Source organism: Mastigoproctus giganteus, chromosome 3, assembly GCF_048544385.1.
Source record: "Mastigoproctus giganteus isolate SK-2022 chromosome 3, ASM4854438v1, whole genome shotgun sequence".
NCBI lineage: Eukaryota > Metazoa > Arthropoda > Arachnida > Uropygi > Thelyphonidae > Mastigoproctus > Mastigoproctus giganteus.
Window position 1 is genome coordinate 46,545,094 of NC_143577.1, and position 19,607 is coordinate 46,564,700.

Here is a 19,607-nt window from a genome sequence, read left to right on the forward strand (position 1 = left end):
GACAGCCGTCACTCCTTGGTCTTTCAATTCAGAGCAGATCTCTTCAGAGACATGAAGGAGGTCCCACTCTGATATGATTCCTCAGAGTTTTGTGGGGTGTTACATGGACTGGTATTCCCCCCATGGATGTAGCTTTCAGGATTTTTTTTTGCTTAAAGTTTTGACTAAAAGGTCGCCAGAACGCAGCAGTTTTACAGATTTTGGTGATCCTGCCAACCCTTAAATCCTTTCTGGATGAAGAAGGGTGATATCTTCCCGATTCACTGCTCTCCGTGGAATGGAGAATGAGGAAAAGCGGTATCACAGATGATGTTTTATCCTCAGTTTTGGCTCTTTTAACAGAATTGGTGTCATTCTCATCTGATCGATTAGGTAGGGGCCTTGTTGGGACCCAAGAAGAAGTAGAATTTATATTACTCATAGGAGTAAGATAAAAATTTCCGATGCCTTAAGTACCTCACCCACCATGGAGTCCCACGAGGGGACACCCACTTGTGAACTAGCAGGTACTGTGTACAAGAATGGGATGGTAAGTTCACTTAGGAGCACCATACCCACGTTTCCAATAAGCCTTGATCCTATCCCAGGACCAAAGCGAGGGGGACTTATTGGAATGCAGTTGACTAGCAGTAAGAACCACCTGCTGAATGATCCCAGTCAGGCCGGTCCAGGACCACCTGTCTTGTCGAAGCAGGGGCCGAAGTGGTGTATTAAGGCTGGGCCCCTTCAACCACCAGGATCAACCTTTCCAAGTTTCCACAGGTTCCAATGATGTAATCCTGGAACCAAGGTATGGGTGTTAAACCCCAGTGATGCTATTCTGGAAAGCCAGCAGCATCACTGGGAGGTCTCCTCACCATGTACAGGTGCCCACATTGAGGGGACAGTAGTAGTAACACCAGTTGCTCTTATGTTTGTTTGTTATTTGGTTTTTAGGAGCATTAGCAACTAAGGCCATATTGCTCAGGGGGATATGTGGTGGTCATTCCCTGACCTTTCTGCATCCTCCATATTTGGTGGTCACGGGATCGAACCCCGGTCTAATCAAGAAGCGTGTGCTATGCACTGCCACTCCTGCCCACCTGGCTACGGAGGCACCAATTGCTCTTATAAGAAAAGACATAGAGAAATAAGTGATAATGTAATGGTATACTGAAATCCAATAGATTAGTCAATAGTTTCAAAATAACAGTTCTTGTTCAAGTCACCAAGGAGAATTGCAGTCCTATTCCAAGTCACTTAAATGAAGTGACAAGACTAGAGAAATAACATCATTTCAGCAAAGCAATCAATATTTGAAGATAAGAAATACTGAGGTATTAATATGTGGTGTCAAACTAGGAACATGTCCAAAGTAGATAAGAGTAATTGACTTAAATAGGTCTTTAGCCAATGAAGTCATTCATAAAAGCAATACAGTCCATTCAAAGTCTAAACTACAGAGCAACAGACATGTCATCCTTTACATAATTAACTCCATTTAAGGTGTTAAAATGCAAAATACAGCCACTCCCCGACTTACATAAGGGTTGCATTCCGCTGAACTCTATGTAAGTTGGAATTTCCTTAAATGCTTATGCAGCATTGTAACTATGCATGCTGAATTTGATTGAAGCAAAAAAGAAATGTTTGACGAACATGTAAATAGAAATATTTATTGAAATGAACCGTTTTCGAGATAATTCACATTTTCTGTTAAGATCCGCCACTGACTATGGGAGCACTAGTTTAGCAAAAAGCTGTGAATCCTTTGCCAAGGGTGGTTTTTATTAAACATAAGATAATACATTTTTAATTTTTGGTTTCAACACCACAGGATTTTACAGATGTTACAGGATGTTCTTTCTAACACCCTTTCCTCAACATCAGGTGTTATGCTTCTGGGCCTACCTGCTCATACCACAAGTGCAAAGGGCCCATGTTCTTTAAGGTGTTGATGTACCTTGATGAATGTGCACCTGTTGGGTTGCCTTCGGTGGGGAAATGCTTCTTGGTACAAACGTGCGGCCTGGATTGCACTGCATTGGCTTTACCATACATGAAGTGCATGTCTGCATACTCTTCGTTGCTGTAACCTCTTTCCATGTTGACTATCCTTTGACAAGTACTAGTATACCTGCTACGTCTCAGAGCATTGAAAGAGGGGAAATGGAGAGAATGAGCATAACCTAACTTAAACAAACAAGTCAGTGGTGGATCCCATCTAGGAATGTGCAATATCTCGAAAACGATTCACTTAAGGACCTGTTTACTAGGCTTTTTTTGTATATTGTAGTCTGTACAGTTCACCCTTAAATTATTGACCATTACTTTTGAAACATCCTGTGTATATATATATATATATACTGAACTACACATTGAAATTACAGTCTACATCTTTTCACACATCTTTTTTTTTATATTGGTGTCTTTGCTTTATTAGTTTATATTTTCATTTTGAAACCTAATTTTGATTTATTACTAGGCTGAGGAATGTTATTTCCTTGTCATTTTCTGATTTAGTATTTTCACTATGTTAATTGAACTTTTATATGGATAGACAACATTTACCTAATATGCTGCATGGGCAGAGTGGAATAAACTTTACCCCAGGGGCCTATGCTCTGTATGACTCCTCGTTACACTGTACTATTCCTAAACATACACATTTTACACACACCTCACAGAGCAAACTAGCATGAAATGCTCCCAGCCTAGCTAGCACTGGGATAACAGATTCCCATTCCAACTCTTCCATGAAAAACCTCAAATTCAACAAATGTAACAACAGGCTTTGCCTCACCTGCCCATACATGCACCCCATCATATTACCAACAATAGTAATGATCCCATTTTCTGCAAGTATAGCAATATGGTATACTTTATCACTTGCTGATGAGAGTGTAATGTAAAGAATGTTGCAATGTAAAGTATGTTGGCCAAACCAGCAACAAACTGCATCTAAGACTTAACCTTCATAGATCTGATATCAACAACTACAATAACAGCAGAAACAATGGCAAACAAGAACATGAAATAGAATACAAGCACTTCCAGAAGCACTGCTTCACTAATATCTACATCTCCATCTTAGCCCAAATACATGACCCCACTTTAAGAAACAGATAGGAGGAAATGTTTATGCTGAAACTTAAAACACTGTATCCTTATGGCCTAAACAACAAATATAACTGTAGTATCATTACCAGCTTTACAGATAACCTGTATTTATGAGAAATTTCAAATGGATAAATGTGTAAGCAAACCAAGATGCCACAAAAAAAGCAAACTAAGAAATAATAATTCAAACAGTCATAAACTAGGCAGCTTTACTCAGGCCATAACCAATTGGGATAACAATGACATAGAGATGCAGCAGATACATAATCTGCTCTTCAGTATGAAACATAGTGTTTTAAAAGCACTATATAAATTCATCCATCATAATGAATTCAAAACTAGACACCTATTCCACCTGCTACGTGACATTTGTAAATTTAAACTAAATTCTTTAAATTATAACATTAATAAGGAATATTCTACCATTATACTAAAATTTCAGAACACCACCATGGATCGCATCAATATAAACCATTGCATTAACTCCCATGCAGACCTCCATTCAGCCAACTGCCAAAATATCAGAATTAAAGCTAGATACAGATATGATAAACTATTCGGCCTTCTTGCCTGTAATTACAAATCAATTGTTACCAATATGGATAGGCGCCTCCGTAGCCAGGTGGGAAGGAGCAGCAGTGCGTAGCACACGCTTCTTGATTAAACCGGGGTTCGAGCCCATCACCACCAAATATGGAGGTGCGGAAAGGTCAGGGAATGACCACCGCATATCCCGGAGCAATATGGCCTTAGTTGCTAATGCTCCTAAAAACCAAAATAACAATACCAATATGGAATTAGACATCAACACATGCATTTGCCACAAGACACAACTACAGCCGTATGTTAATCCCCACCATGGGCATATAATAACTGGTAACATGGAGATAATACCTTACCAGGATCTGAGAAATATTCTTCCTTATGGTTACAAATTCAGGTCGTACACAAAAACCAGCCTAACCACATTCAAAAAGCAGTTACATCATGACCTCCTCAACTACTGCTTCATGCTTGCCTATAAATACAACACACCTATTGAATCTTTCTGCATGTAGATAAAAATACTGTGTCATCAAATATAATAAATAAATAATTATAAAGCTTTAATACTGCACGGATCTCTGCCAACCACTATCAAATGCAATATATCCATAATTAAAAAGCAATTATCAGAGCTACATGACCAATTTATCATTACCCCTGTTGACAAAGCTGACAGTAACTATGCCTTCATAAAGCTTTTTACTTTCATACACAAAATGCTGAAATCATTTTTTTTTTTTTTTTTATGAAAACCCCAAATACGAAAGGTATCAAAACCTATAGTACTTAGTACCGTGCATGGGTTGAAGGATAAGTTTGGGGGGAGGGGGATGCTGGAAACTTTGCTCTAGAGACTAAACATGGGTTTCACCACTTCAAGCCTCCAATAAGCAAAGTGGTGGTATTTCACCGGTTGATGAAAGTCATCTACCACCTGAATCTAGTGATACATACAAGCAAGTGACAAATAATAGCAATATCATAATAAAAACGTTAATAGCTATCAACAAAAAATTAAAACTTAGTATTAATAATTAGTTTTTCTATATATAGTAAACCCTCATTAAACCGGACTAATAGGGGCTGAGAGGTGTCCATTTTAATGAAAGTCCGGATTACATGAAATATGCTTTGTAATGTCTAGTGTGTAACAAAGTTGTACACCTGGTTCAATTGATAATCCTCCTTTTGAATAAAATAATTCAGTTGTTTTCTGAAAGGCTCAACAGCTTCAAAGCCAGCACTAAGAATTTCCTCACACATTTTCTTGTTTGAAATGTTATGGTGTCTTCTAAATCTAAAAAGCCAACCTGAGTTTGCTTTAAATTGTTCAATTCCTAACTATTTAGTCAGTCTCTCCGCCGCTGCTTGAATTTCTATTGTTTGTACTAACAATAGTAGATGCGTAACAATAGTATATGCATAACAATAGATGCGTTTAATAATAGATGCATAACAATAGATGCGTTTGCACTAACTTGTACGTTAGCTAAATCTCTCGCAGCATGAGGCTAAAGCCCTTAATACAAAGGGTACTAGGAAAGTTTTGCAATACAGCTTTGTTTATTTAATTTTTTCAAAGTAATTTCCTCTACATTCAATACACCTCTCCATTCTCCGAAACCAATCTTTAAACCAGTTCTGCCAAGTTTCACTAGGGAGTAAAGCACACTCGTTGTCCCAAGCCCGTAGAAGGTCCTCATCACTGGAAAACTGCCTCCCTTTTAGCTTCATTTTCACATGCGGGAACAGTGCAAAGTCGCAGGGAGCAAGGTCTGGACTGTAGGGAGGGTGCTCGAGAAGTTTCAGTCCTGTCGTGGTCAAATAATCGGTGCAGGCTTTGGCGCAGTGAGCTGGAGCATTTTCGTGATGGAGATACCAGGTGTCCATTCTTGACTTTGGCCGCAGGTTCTTCATAGATCCAATGACTTTAGGCAGGCATTGTTCAGTATACCACTTAGCTGTGACTGTCTTCTGCGTGTCCAAAACGACACGTTCCACAATTCCACTCGATTTGAAAAATACAGCTATCATTTTCTTCTTTACAGATCGGGATTTTCTGACAATTACGGGTGTGTCGTCATCATCAAAGACCCAAACTTTGTTTTGAGCCTTGGTCGGCAGATCGTAATAGTACAGCCAAGTCTCGTCACCTGTCACGATGTTGTTCACATACCGAGATTGTCCCTTATCAAACTTTTTTAACATCTCCCGGCACCAAGTCACACGTCGTGTCATCTGCTCTTCAGTCAGTTGATGCGGCACCCAGAGAGAACAAAGTTTCTTCACGTGCAAATGATCTTGCAGAATCGAACGAATTGCTGCTGCATTTAGGCCCAAAGTATCCTCTATCTGTTGGTAGGTCACTCGCCTGTTTTCGTCAAGCATTTTCCTCACAGCAGTAACGTTTTCCTCCGTAACTGACGTTCGTGGCCTTCCCGGCCTCTCAGAATCCTCCAGAGTGAAATTTCCCCTTTGGAATTCTCTATACCACCTGAATATCGTTGTACGATGTGGACAATCATCATCTAGTGCAAGAGTCATTTCTTCTAAGCACTGGTCTATGGTTAAACCACGCACGAAATTATACCGCAAAACTGTCCTTATCTCATTTCGTGACCACGATGCCATCGCAAGCACTTTACACTCTCACTACTAATGAATAACTGAGCCCATCGACTTGGCGCGGCGGCCACTATGCAAGTATGAACATGTCTCAACATGCAGCAACAAGCTGCTTCCTGTGATTCATTGTTGCGTCATATTGCAAAACTTTCCTAGTACCCTTTGTATATTTCAGTCTTAATTTATATTATACACCATCAGGCATCTCTCATATTGTGGCGTTATACTTCATAACTGTTTTGTCATCATTGCATCACTAGGGTACCTACCTACCCACCCACTGAAGAAGGGCAAAATAGCCATGAAACTGTGCTGTCTGGGTGGTGGTATCTGCTGAAAATAAGTAACAATCTTCTCCTTTAGTGAAGCGTTACTTATTTGAAGTAGTGCAATATCATTGTAAGGTGAAAGTATTGTGAAGGTATTCACAAAACGAGATATAACTTAAACGATGCTGCCTTTGCATATTTTTGCTAATTCAGAGTTTAGCTGCGTACTAATATGATGCGTTTGCACTAACTTGTATGATGTCCAAATCTCTCGCAGCCTGAGGCTAAAGCCCTTAACGTATTTCATGCCCTATAAAGTTATTTTGTGTCCTTCTTAATTCTTTACAAACGTTCTCTCTCTCTTCTACTTTCTGCAAAATCTCATTCTTACTCTGTCCACCCATTTCACCCTTTCCATTCTCTTCCACACCCATATCTCGAAAGCTTCTAGGTGTCTAATCTCCTCTTTCCCAGTGTCCATGTCGCAGAGCCATGTAATACAACAGTCCATATTAATGTTTTCATCATTTGCTTTCTTAATTCCTCCTTGAAATTTCTTCTCAATGTGTTCTTTTCTTCTCTATTACTAAGTGCTTCTTTTCCATTGTAATTCTTGTTTTTATTTCTTCCAGGCTTTACCCAATTTCTGTCATTATGCTTCCCAAGTATCTGTCGACCTGTTCCAATATTATTTCATCTAATGTTGTATTGATTCTTCTTCCTGGCCACTTTGAAATTAACATTACCTTGGTTTTATTGATGTTAATCTTCATATGTTACTCCTTTAATGTGCTGTTCAAGATGTCCAAGGAGCTCTGTAATTTTTCATTATTAGCAATCAATATCTAGTCATCTGCAAATCTTATTGTCCTTATCTTCCCACTTACTACTTTTACACCCCCTTTCTACTCTTCTTTGAACTCTTTCATCAGTGCTTCTGAATATAAATCAAATAGTATGGGGGATATGGAACATCCTTGCCTTATACCCCTACCAATGGGAAATCACGGAATATTTTCAAGAAAATAGAACAGAGGAAGCATTCCAAAAAACTCTCGATTCAGCTAATAATATGGCTAATATCACTGGCAGTGCTGTTCCGTTTCCAGAAGTAAGCACTGTCGGGAAAAGATTGAAAATACGTCATTTCGATTATGAATGTAGAGAGGAAGCTATTCAAGATTCGCAACAAAATTTCAAAATTAATTTTTTCTTTCAAATTATGGACACAAAAATTTTCTCGTTAACTGAAAGGTTTATAAACATGAAAGAACATGTAGAAATATTTTATAATATTTCTGAATTAAAAAAAAAATTATAATATAATGATTTCTTAAATATTTGCAAAGATTTACGTAATGAATTAAGTGACATTGATCATAACGAGTCTGATATTGATGGCTTAGCATTATTTGAAGAACTTAGAGTACTTCAAATTTATATTAAAGACAATATTACTCCATTTAAAGTGTTACAATATGTTTTTAAAAACAATTTTACAGATACTTTTTCAAATGTAGCAGATGCATTAAAAATTTATGAAATGAGGGGAAAAAAGGGGTGCTCTTACCAAGAAAAGCTTAAATTCTGCGAATTGCAGTTTCTGGAGACTAGGCTCCTGTGAAGTGATCTGATTGAGATGTATAAGGCCTTGAATGAGTTGAGCAGGCTCAATGTTGATGGGATTCTTCCTCTTGTTCAGATTACACACTTGCAAGAGAATAAATTCAAAATGAGGAAAGACAGCTGTAGAAGAGATGTTCGGAAATTTGCATTTAGCCAGTGAGTTGTTGAATGTGGAACATACTTCCATCTGTTGTTGTGGAAGTTGATAGCTTAAATAAATTCAAGCAAGAACTGGACAAATTTTTGGAGTGGTTGAGGAGGTGAATGGGAAATGCCCCCCCCCCCCCTTTTGACTGATGCTTTATAAGCTTGCTTTCTTGCATCATATGCCACTACTAATGCTAATGCTGATTTTTCTGACTTGAGACAATTTTTCCAGTTTCAGTTGGCTTGGGTGAACGGAGTTTTTCAAAATTAAAATTAACGAAAAATTATTTATGATCGATAAAGTGTCAACAACGACTCTCTAATTTGGCAATAATTTCAATGGAACATGATCATTTGGAACAAATAAACATAAATTAAATAATTAATAAATTTGCATCTTTTAAAGCAAGAAAACAGATTTTTATAATATTTTTAACATTATAATTTTCCTTTTATTTTATTATTGCGATAGAATAAGATTACTGTGATTTAGAATTTAAAGTTTATTTCCAGAATTTCAGAATGATTTTGTTATTTCTGTTTGTTGTTTCATTGTATTATATGTGAGATACTGTATGTTTTAATTATTTTCTTTTTCAAAAAATTAATAGTAATTATTTACGTCTTATTTTATTTTTTTATCGAAATATTTTGGGGCGGCAAATTGGATTTCACTTATTGGCGGCACATGGGGTCGCAGCAGCCCTGGCTTCGCACATTGGGATTCTAATATTTTCAAAATGGTACATGCCAACATTATCTTGTCTAAAAGCATCAGAACAGCCACTATATGCAATAGCAAAAAATTGATAGTTAACAATACAGAAATCTCTACAATACGCTTCTAAGCAACCAGTTTCCTACAGCCATTATATTACCACAACAAAAGAGCTCTCAGTATCATCAAACATAAAAAGCTGATTAACTATACAATTGATATGAATAATATCATTTCTAACTGATATTCTATAGCTGCTAGGCTTGTACATATGTATAGTCTATACTCCCAGCCTCTTTGGGTTTTCCCAGCAACATAGAAAACTTGTACCCCCCCCCTCAGATTGGCTAACTAAAGGAGTATTTATTTTTTTATTTATTTTTATTATTAATTTTATTTTATTTATTATTATCTTTATATACCATACTTAAACACCAGAAGGATACTCCGAGAGCTATGTTCAGGGTCCTACTACAGGAACGGGAATAGCAACCCCGAACTGTCCGAGCACTATCTTTTTGTTTTCTTCATGCTTTCCTATCCCCCTATATTTTTATTTCTCGTGAGCCATTAGTTTATCGAACACAATATTCGAGATGCTCCTTTTCTGCTTTAAAACACTTTTCATGCCTATACAAAATTTAGAGACTATTTACCACTACTTTACTAGCTCGTTATTCCTTTCTATCCTGGGATTCATTATTTCACATGTTTAACTCCTACCCCAATTTGCATTTGTTATTTAATTTACCACTTCTCTAATTTAATTTAATTTGTTACCTCTCTAACTTAATTTTAATTTTATTTTACTATTTCTCTATCTTAGTTTCCAGCTTTCGATGCATGGGATAGCTAGCTTAATTTAATTTAATTTTAATTGCTTAATTTTTTTGATTTCTTACAGTTGGGGTTGCCAGCTTAAACCATATATATTTTAGCTCACCTTTAGTTGAAACTTTTTACTACTCCACAGCAGTACATATCTACACGGCCCTAGTAAGTTATCCTATTTCTTTTTACTCTTTTTAATCTTTACTTCCAGCTTCTGTCGGGTCAGCCATGAAATACATGCATGCCTTACGATTTAAAATTAAAAGTTTAACCCTAATATACTATTAGGCTATTAGTTTATATGACAGCAAGAGTGTCTATCCTAATTCCTTACCTAAACTTCCTATTGTTAGCTAAACTGATATATCATTGCCAGTGACCACAACATGTACACAAAATGAGTATATACACCCAATACTATTAAGCTCTGTCTTTGCAGTAAGTTGCAAGATAGGTCAGTAGACATGCCCAATCACAAAAACCACATTTATACTGAAAATTCTCATAAATAATGCATGCACAAATGGCATGGCAAAAAAAAGTTCAAAGACTGGTGCAATAAAAAGATCAAAAATGGTTTTATTTTTATTCAAAGTAAGCACCATCTGAATGAATGCACTTATTACACCATTCTCAAAGTTTCTGAAAAGAGTCAGCAAAGGCATCCAGAGAGATTTTTTTGATGATGTTTAGTTTGGAAGTTACATTTTTCTTTATGTCCTCAACACATCCTGAAATCTCTTTCTTTTGAGAGCAGTTTTTGCCTTGGGAAAGAGGAAGAAGTTCACTGGTAGATCTGTACAATGCCATGTTTTGCCAGAAATGTCTTCATAATAAGTGTGGAATGAGTGAGGGTATTGTCATGTAACAAGAACTGGCTTTCTCTCAAAATTGCAGTCTCATCTGGAAAATGCACTTCAACAGTCTTTGAAGCACTTGTACATAGAATGCAGCACTGACTTTCTACACTTCAAGTACGAATTGCTTGTGAATTGCACCCTGTTTGTTGAAAATCATGATCAGCATCATCTTGATTCTGGAATTCTGTATACAAAACTTTTCATGCCTTGATGATGATTTTGAAGTACACCGTAACTCTGAACTTTCGTCTCTGGGTCATACTGAAATACCCAACACTCATTTGAAGTGTTGGTCAAGACATCAAAGGCAGATATTGTTGGGATATCAGAGACGTGGTGTCACCCAGATATAAGGAATGCCGAACTGGAATTTGGGGAGTACAATGTGTACAGAAAGGATAGACAGGATAGGAAGGGAGGAGGTGTTATGCTGTTAATAAAGAAAAATATAAAATCAAGAGAAGTGCATCCAGTTGATATAGATGAACAGTGCACTGTTGAGTCAGTTTGGTGTGACATAGGCACTGCGAAAGCAAAAATTAGAGTAGGAGTGTGTTATAGGCCTAATGACTCGAATGAGTACAATGAACAATTGTACAGAGAAATAGAGTGGGCTAGTAAATCGGAATGTCTTATAATGGGGGATTTTAACTTCCCAGATATTGACTGGAACTTGTGGGTTGGGCACTCACACACTAGTCAGACATTTGTGGATTTATTGGATGATTGTTTTCTGCAGCAGCATGTTCGAGAGGCAACCAGAGAAAGTAATACTCTTGATCTGGTTATCAGCAGTGATCATTCATGTATTAGGAATTTGCAGATTAAAGAACCACTAGGTGGCAGTGATCACAGTGTACTGACGTGGGATTTACTTAAAGATTTAATTACCATCAGGGGTAAAGGAAAGGGTTTTTGCTTCCGTAAAGACGAGTACAGTGGTCTCCGACAGTTTTTAAATTCTGTACAGTGGGATCAACTGACGATGTTACCAACAGTAAATTCTAAGTGGGAAGCATTCAAGGAATTAATTGTGGAAGCTACTAAAAGTTTCATACCTATTAAGAAATATTGTTCAAGGTTTAGGCCTAAATGGTTGTCAAATGAACTAATGAGACTCGTAACAGAGAAGAAAAATGCATGGGATGCATATAAATTATCAAGTGACTCAGAAGCCTATGGCAGATATAAGTTAATCTGTAATCAGGTCACAAAGGAGGTTCGGCAGGCGAGGGCAGATTACGAGAAATCCTTGGCAAAAGATGCTAAGAAAAACAGCAAGGATTTCTTTACTTATATAAACTCTAAAAGGAAGGGGATGAATCTGATTGGTCCACTTGACATCGATGGTTCGACTGTTGATGATCCTGCTCAGATAGCAAACAAACTGAATGAGTATTTTGCATCTACATTCACACATGAGGAATTATTAAGGTTTGAAAATGGCAGAAGGTTATCAAATTGTAGCAAGGTGCTTAATGATCTTGTAATAACTGAGAGCAAAGTGGAAGAGAAATTGTTGAAGTTAAACGTAAGAAAAGCACCTGGGATGGATGGGATCTATCCAGTTATATTAAAGGAGGCGGCAAAGCAACTAAGAAAACCCTTAGCCATAATTATGAGAGCATCCTTGGACTCAGGGGAGGTTCCCACGGACTGGAGATGTGCAAATGTATCTCCAATTCACAAAGGGGGATCGAAGGGTGACACGAGTAATTACAGACCAGTTAGTTTAACTTCTGTTCCGGGTAAAATAATGGAGTTGCTGGTTAAAGATGCATTGCAGGATCATCTAGACAAGACTGCAGCAATAATTCAGACACAGCATGGGTTTGTTAAGGGAAAGTCTTGTCTGACAAATTTGATAGGATATTATGATGTGGTTACAAAGGAACTGGATGCCAAAAACAATTTTGATATCATATATTTGGATTTCAGGAAAGCTTTTGACACTGTTGCGCATGGAAGACTATTGTACAAATTGGAGCAGAATGGTATTAAGGGTAAGTTGCTACAATGGATAAAAGGATGGTTAAGTGCGAGAAGACAGAGGGTGGTAATCAATGGGTGCTGCTCTTCTTGGACTAATGTTATTAGTGGAGTCCCACAGGGTTCGGTGTTAGGTCCACTGTTGTTTTGTATATTTATCAATGATATTGATGAAGGTATATCAGGCTTAATGTCGAAGTTTGCAGATGATACAAAGGTTGGCAGGGTTGTTAATGACAGTAATGGCAGTCTGCTACTGCAACAGGATCTAGATAATTTGGGCAGATGGGCTAAGAAGTGGCAACTGAAATTTAACCTTGACAAATGCAAAGTACTGCATATGGGTAGAAATAACCCCAGAGAAACGTACCAACTGTGTGGTACTACACTTAAGGTGATAGAAAATGAAAAAGACCTGGGAGTAATTGTTCAGTCAGATATGAAGTTCTCTGAGCAATGCAGACAGGCTGCCAGGGCAGGTCATGGGGTTTTGTCAATGATATATAGGAATTTTGCTAGCAGGGAAAAGGAGGTGATTATCCCTCTGTATAAGGCAATGGTCAGGCCACGCCTTGAGTACTGCGTACAGGTCTGGAGACCTCATTTTAGGAAGGATGTAGATTTACTTGAGTGGGTACAGAGAAGGGCAACAAGATTGGTGAGGGGAATGAAGGGATCCTCTTACCAAGAGAGGCTTAAGTTCTGCAAATTGCAGTGGCTGGAGACTAGGCACCTGCGTGGTGATCTGATTGAGCTATATAAGGCCTTGAATGGATTGAGCACGCTGAATTCTGATGGGATCCTTCCACTTGTTCAAATTACGAACCTAAGGGGGCATAAATTCAAATTAAGAAAAGACAGATGTAGAATAGATGTGCAGAAATTTGCCTTTAGCCAGCGGGTGGTTAATTGCTGGAACAAACTTCCACCTGTCGTTGTGGAAGTTGATAGCTTGAATAAATTTAAGGAGGAACTGGACAGGCATATTTGGAGGGAATGGTGTGATTTTTTTTTTTTTTTTTTTTGGCTGATGCTGCATAAGCTCATACATTTGCTTTCTTGCATCACATGCCACTACTACTACTACTACTATTTCCAATGACAATATAGTTGAGGAAATTAGGATTGCCTTGACAAGTCTGTATGAAGTCTTTACATGAGGACACTCTTTGTTGCTTCTGCTTATCTGTGAGGATGTAAAGCACAAATTTTTCGCATGCCTTCCTTTTCCCTAAATCTTCTCCAACTCTGTCCTCATTTAATGAGACTGATGGATGTCCACTTCTTGGTGATCGTGAACTTCCTTTCACATCTATCTTTGAACCACTTATATCATTCAAACACACTTGCACAACTTAACATTTCATTGCCATAAACAGTTTTAACATTTTATATGTTTCTGTTGAAGATTTTCCCAATTTAAAGAAAAATTTGATATTTGTTCATTGGTTTAAGTTTTAGTTTAAGAAAGGCTTAAGTTTTGCAAATTACAGTGTCTGGAGACGGCACCTGCGAGGTGATCTGATTAAGGCGTATAAAGCCTTGACTGGTTTGGGCATGCTCAATGCTGATGAGATTCTTCCTCTTGCTCAGAATAAGCGCCTGAGAGGGCATAAATTCAAATTGAGGAAAGTCAGTTGTAGGATAGATGTTTTTTTTTTTTTTTTTTTTTGGAGCATTAGCAACTAAGGCCATATTGCTCTGGGAATATGCGGTAGTCATTCCCTGACCTTTCCGCATCCTCCGTATTTGGTGGTGACGGGCTTGAACCCCGGTCTAATCAAGAAGCATGTGCTACGCACTGCTGCTCCTTCCCGCCCCAAGGCGCCTCGGTAGCCAGGTGGGAAGGAGCAGCAGTGCATAGCACACGCTTCTTGATTAGACCGGGGTTCGAGCCCGTCACCACCAAATACAGAGGATGCGGAAAGGTCAGGGAATGACCACCGCATATCCCGGAGCAATATGGCCTTAGTTGCTAATGCTCCTAAAAAAAACCAAATAACCAAATAACCTTCCCGCCTGGCTACGGAGGCGCCTAGGATAGATGTGCGGAAGTTTGAGCCAGCGGGTGGTTGATTGTTGGAATAAACTTCCATCTGTCATTGTAGAAGTTGATAGCTTAAATAGATTCAAGGCAGAACTAGACCAACAATCTGGAGCGACGAGTGGGTGGGTGAAATGAGAAGGGGGTGTGTGGTTTTTTTTTTTTTTTTTTTGGCCACTGCTATATAAGCTTGCTTTCTTGCTAATGCTACTAACAAGTATGCAACCAGTCGGCCTACTGGACAATCTCTATATTGCCATCTATTGGAAGAAGTTTAAACTATAACATACCGCTTCGGTTTATTGTCAAACTCATCGAACGTGATCGCAACAGCACCTGTCTGGGAACTTAATTTCCATGCCTCACATATATATAAATTATATATAATTTTTTTAATAAGTTTATTTATATATGCACATACTTCTGTGTAATTTCAATAGAGTATATGACATTGCTGTGAGCAGTACTTCTCCCTCTAACATATATGCATCCCAAAGTCGAAGCGTCAAACTAAATGGCACCTAAAAGAAAGATGCACAAAAATCACAACAGACTCATGTTTACAAACTCCCAAGACTTAGTGTATTTATAATTTTAATATTGTATTATATTTACTTACTCAAAAGAGTTTATTCAAGAATATCAACATCGATCGGACTTATTTAGCAAATCCAGTAAACTCCTATTAAAACATTGCTGCTTATTGTATGATCCCACTTTTAGCACTCATTTATTCTGGTCCCATGATTAATCCTGAAGTGGGGAGAGGTTTTCCACTTATAGTACTCTTTAGGGCTAGTTCCTTCAAAAACACTATAATAGGAGTTTACTGTATATATAATTTCCTACTGTATATATGGTAAAATAGTAAAAATACTAATATGAAAGATACCATGGATCCATATATGAAAGAGAGCATACCATGGATTAAACTGAGTAACTACAAAAATAATACTATACTTCATTTTGAAGGCTAAAAATTAGTACAAATTCACTGAAACTTAAAAGGATAATTAAGAAATAAAGAGGATAAATTAAAGTTTGTTAACAAGATATTATCATCCAAAAAGTACATCTAGATAGCTTTAAAACTAAAGCATGAATATTTAAATGAAAAATGTATAAGATAAATTAAAGGTTACATCAATCATTGTGAGAAAGGTGTAATTTGTCAATGAACCACTTAAAGAAAATTAAAATATTACCTGTATACTGTGGAGAGTGCCTGGAAAGCAGATGCTCTCCTAAAAGAGAGTTCTTCACAGCAAGCAGACCTCTAAATTTTGAGAAGGTATGTTGACAGTGTCTTAATTATCTGGAAATGGCCAAGGAGGACTACAAAAACTGAAAAATTAAATTGCTCACTACATCTTGATTAAAATGATAATAGAATAAGGAGAACTCTCGTTTCTGGACATCATCATCAAGGTTCTGCCAAGGGCAAGGCCAAGCACACAACTTAACAACCACTTCTCCCTATCTTCAGCCCTCCTCTTTATCTCCTCATATCTAATTCCCCCTCTCAAAAGATCAGCATTTTCCTCAATCTCCCTCTATGCCTTTTCCCTTCAAATTTTCTTTCCACCACATCCTTTATCAATTCCTAACCTTGAAACCCATGTCCAATCCAATTTCTCTTCTGCCTTCTGATTATTTCAATCAGTCAAACATCTCTTTTCATCCAGCCTTCTCAATCCCTCCTTATGTCTCACTTTATCAATCCATCTTACCTTTTTTGTACTCTTCTATACCCATAACTTAAAACCTTATAATCACCCAATCTCAATGACCGTGTCTCTGCTCCATAAAGTTCCACATTCCATATCAGAAATCATACTGATCCATTCCTTAAACCAATTCCTAATCTCCACATAATATTATTTGCTTCTCAAAAGCTTTTTTTACTCACTGCCATTCTTATTTCTCTATAGTTTCTGGAAATCTTCCTAAAAAAAGGAACCAATGATACTCTCAAGATCTATTTATTGTAAATTTATAGACACAGGAACCATCCCAAATTTCCAATGATCTCAGTTCCACTTTACCAAAGTTAATACCATCAGGGCAATTGCAGTTATGGCTCTGAAGGAATGCCAAGGAGCTCACTTTTATCAGTTTGATATAAGAATTTCAGCAGTTTAGGAGGCTCTCTTTGGCAAGGGGACCCAGCACCCTACATAAGTTTGCTGCAGGTATATTATGCTTCTGCATTCATTCATCCATCCAAGAAAAATCCTCAGAGGACCTATCCATCTGCTGAGGTACGACGAGTGCCAAGATGTGCAGGATTGCTTACAAGATTAGAAAAACACCAAGGATGTACAGTTTGGTAGGGCTAAGAAGTCCAATTCTGCCTTCAATACTTTATGATGTGGGCTGTATTGGAAATTTATGTCTACAACTGTTACTACCCATGGTTCAAGTATACTACAGAAGAACATTTTGTGAAGCAAAGGAGGCTGCCAGAGTAGGTAATGGGGTCTTGTCAATGATATATATGGGAATTTTGCGAATAAATGCTACAAATCTAAAACTGTTAACAAAGCTGGAAAAAAAAATTCAGAAATGAGTATTTCAACTTTTTCAGAGGAAGTCTTGATTGATACAAAAACCTATAGGTTTTAACAACAATAACTACCCCAACAACAACCGTTTCTATGGTTCATCTTTAAGTGGACAGCTTCCACCTCTGAGGAGCACCAACTTTCAAGAAATGATCATTAAAAGAAATTAACAGAAGGATAACATCCAAGAAACCAGCAATATGGAACATCAACTTGAATTTAAGATCACCTTGCTGCTAGCATCTAGTCACAATTATTTGCCTGTTAGCTCATCCTAGGACTCTAGATCAATGAGCCCTTCCTCATATTTATAGAATAAATTCCTTTTTAGTTGATCGTTAGATGTTTTCCACTCTCTTTCAAATTCCATACATTTAAACCCAGTAGGTTTAAATCCAGATTCTGTCTGCCTTTTTTATTATTGAAATCTTGCCTTTACCTCTGATCATGTAGTTTCTGTCCTATGTTTGATACAGCTAGGTTCCTTAGTGAGAACTATATCTAGGACATCAGACTCACCTTGTACTTTTTTCAGACAGCTGGGATAAGCAGTGATCATACAGTTTGTTCAAAAACTGTTATCATATACAGGCAATTCTCGGTTTACGAACATTCGCTAAAACGAAGATCACATTTCATTCAAAATTTCTTAAAGGTTGCCAATAGATAGAGTTCCTTATAAAATGAAATGCCAAACTTATAGTGAACATAATTGTGTGATTTAAATAAATAAACTTTTAAAAAATGTATTTATTACAATAACTATCAGAAAATTATTATATGATAATTATACTGAACTGCTCTTGGTTAATAAAACTAATCTAGCCAGTAGATAAATATTTCAATCAATTTCTGAGGGGTTGACAATCTTTGAAGAAGGTGCAAATATAGGGAAAGAATTGCAAAAGTGAAAAGAGGCATTTACGACAGTCTAGCATGCTACAGTGAGATTTTTGAAAAAAAAAATAAAAATAAAAAAAGACACTTACTGTGCAATCTTCTACAAAAACATATTTTAAAAAAGTGGAAACCCAGCTGTTTCTTCATTATCAGATACCCTTCCATCTACCTCATCTGCACCTAGTGTCTTATGTGGAAAATATTGAACTCATAAAGATATTGATGAGTAAAAGTTAAATACAGTACATATATTATGTTAGTACTATACTCTGAGGTTGTTGTTGTTGTGTTGTTATTTGGTTTTTAGGAGCATTAGCAACTAAAGCCATATTGCTCCTGGGATATGCGGTGGTCATTGTTGGTTGGTTATTTGGTTTTTAGGAGCATTAGCAACTAAGGCCATATTGCTCCGGGAATATGCAGTGGTCATTCCCTGACCTTTTCAAATCCTCAGTATTTGGTGGTGACGGGCTCGAACCCCGGTCTAATCAAGAAGCGTGTGCTACGTACTGCCACCCCCGCCCACCTGGCTATGGAGGCGCCTTCTGAGGTTGTCACAAACATTCTCTCAGATATGCCAGACAAAGCTGAACTTGCTACCTGGGAGTCTAATATGCTGATGGAACCGATATTCGATGACACTCAAGTCAAGTGGACCCAATTTCGGCGAAGTCCGGACGGTCTGTGACAGCCAAATCCTCTGCTTGCACCTTCACGATGGTGGGACTGTTAGTAATCCTGGATATAACCCCCATGCACAAGTACATAGTGGGTGACCACCCAGGTGTGAACCAACGTAAGCAGGGGTCGAGGTGTGGCGCCCACACCACACGGAGGAACGCCGCCCCTCTATGTTACCAGGCAGTATTAGGTGGAAGATGACTCTCATCAACCAGTGCAATAACACCACTTTGCTTATTGGAGGCTTGAAGTGGTGGAACCCATGTTTAGTCTCCAGAGCTAAGTTCTGGTGAACCTTTCCCCATCTCTTCCATCATGCAGTATGATTGATGACTTTTGAGGTTACGATGAACATCGTGGTGAGATCCAATCTTCCTTACATTTTGAGGGCACAGCACTAAGACAGTGTTCGCAGGATGGCCACTAGTTAGTACACCGGACCGAACCTATTGGTAACTCTCTAGGAGGCTTCCCAAGTCAGCTAGTGTATAATCTTGCTACCTTTACTCTGCCAGATAGTGACTGGAGGGAGTCCAAGTAGTGTGTATGCGGGGGGCATTGTCCGGGCCATGTTAAGTCAAGGATCTGGGTATATTCTTACCATGTGTTTTTTTTTTTTTATGAAAACCCCAAACACGAAAGGTATCAAAACCTATAGTACTTAGTACCATGCATGGGTTGAAGGAGAAGTATGGGGGGGGGGAGATG

General features: G+C 37.9%; 1 protein-coding gene across 1 annotated transcript in view; it reads right to left on the minus strand.

Moving 5' to 3' along the window:
* The window catches only part of LOC150087932 (USP6 N-terminal-like protein), a 173,741-nt gene that overhangs the window by 18,345 nt on the left and 135,789 nt on the right, over window positions 1–19,607 (minus strand). The window contains exon 11 of the mRNA XM_090369968.1: window positions 15,176–15,275. Coding sequence (XP_090226094.1) covers window positions 15,176–15,275 — 100 coding nt within the window. The remainder of the gene's footprint in view (window positions 1–15,175; window positions 15,276–19,607) is intronic.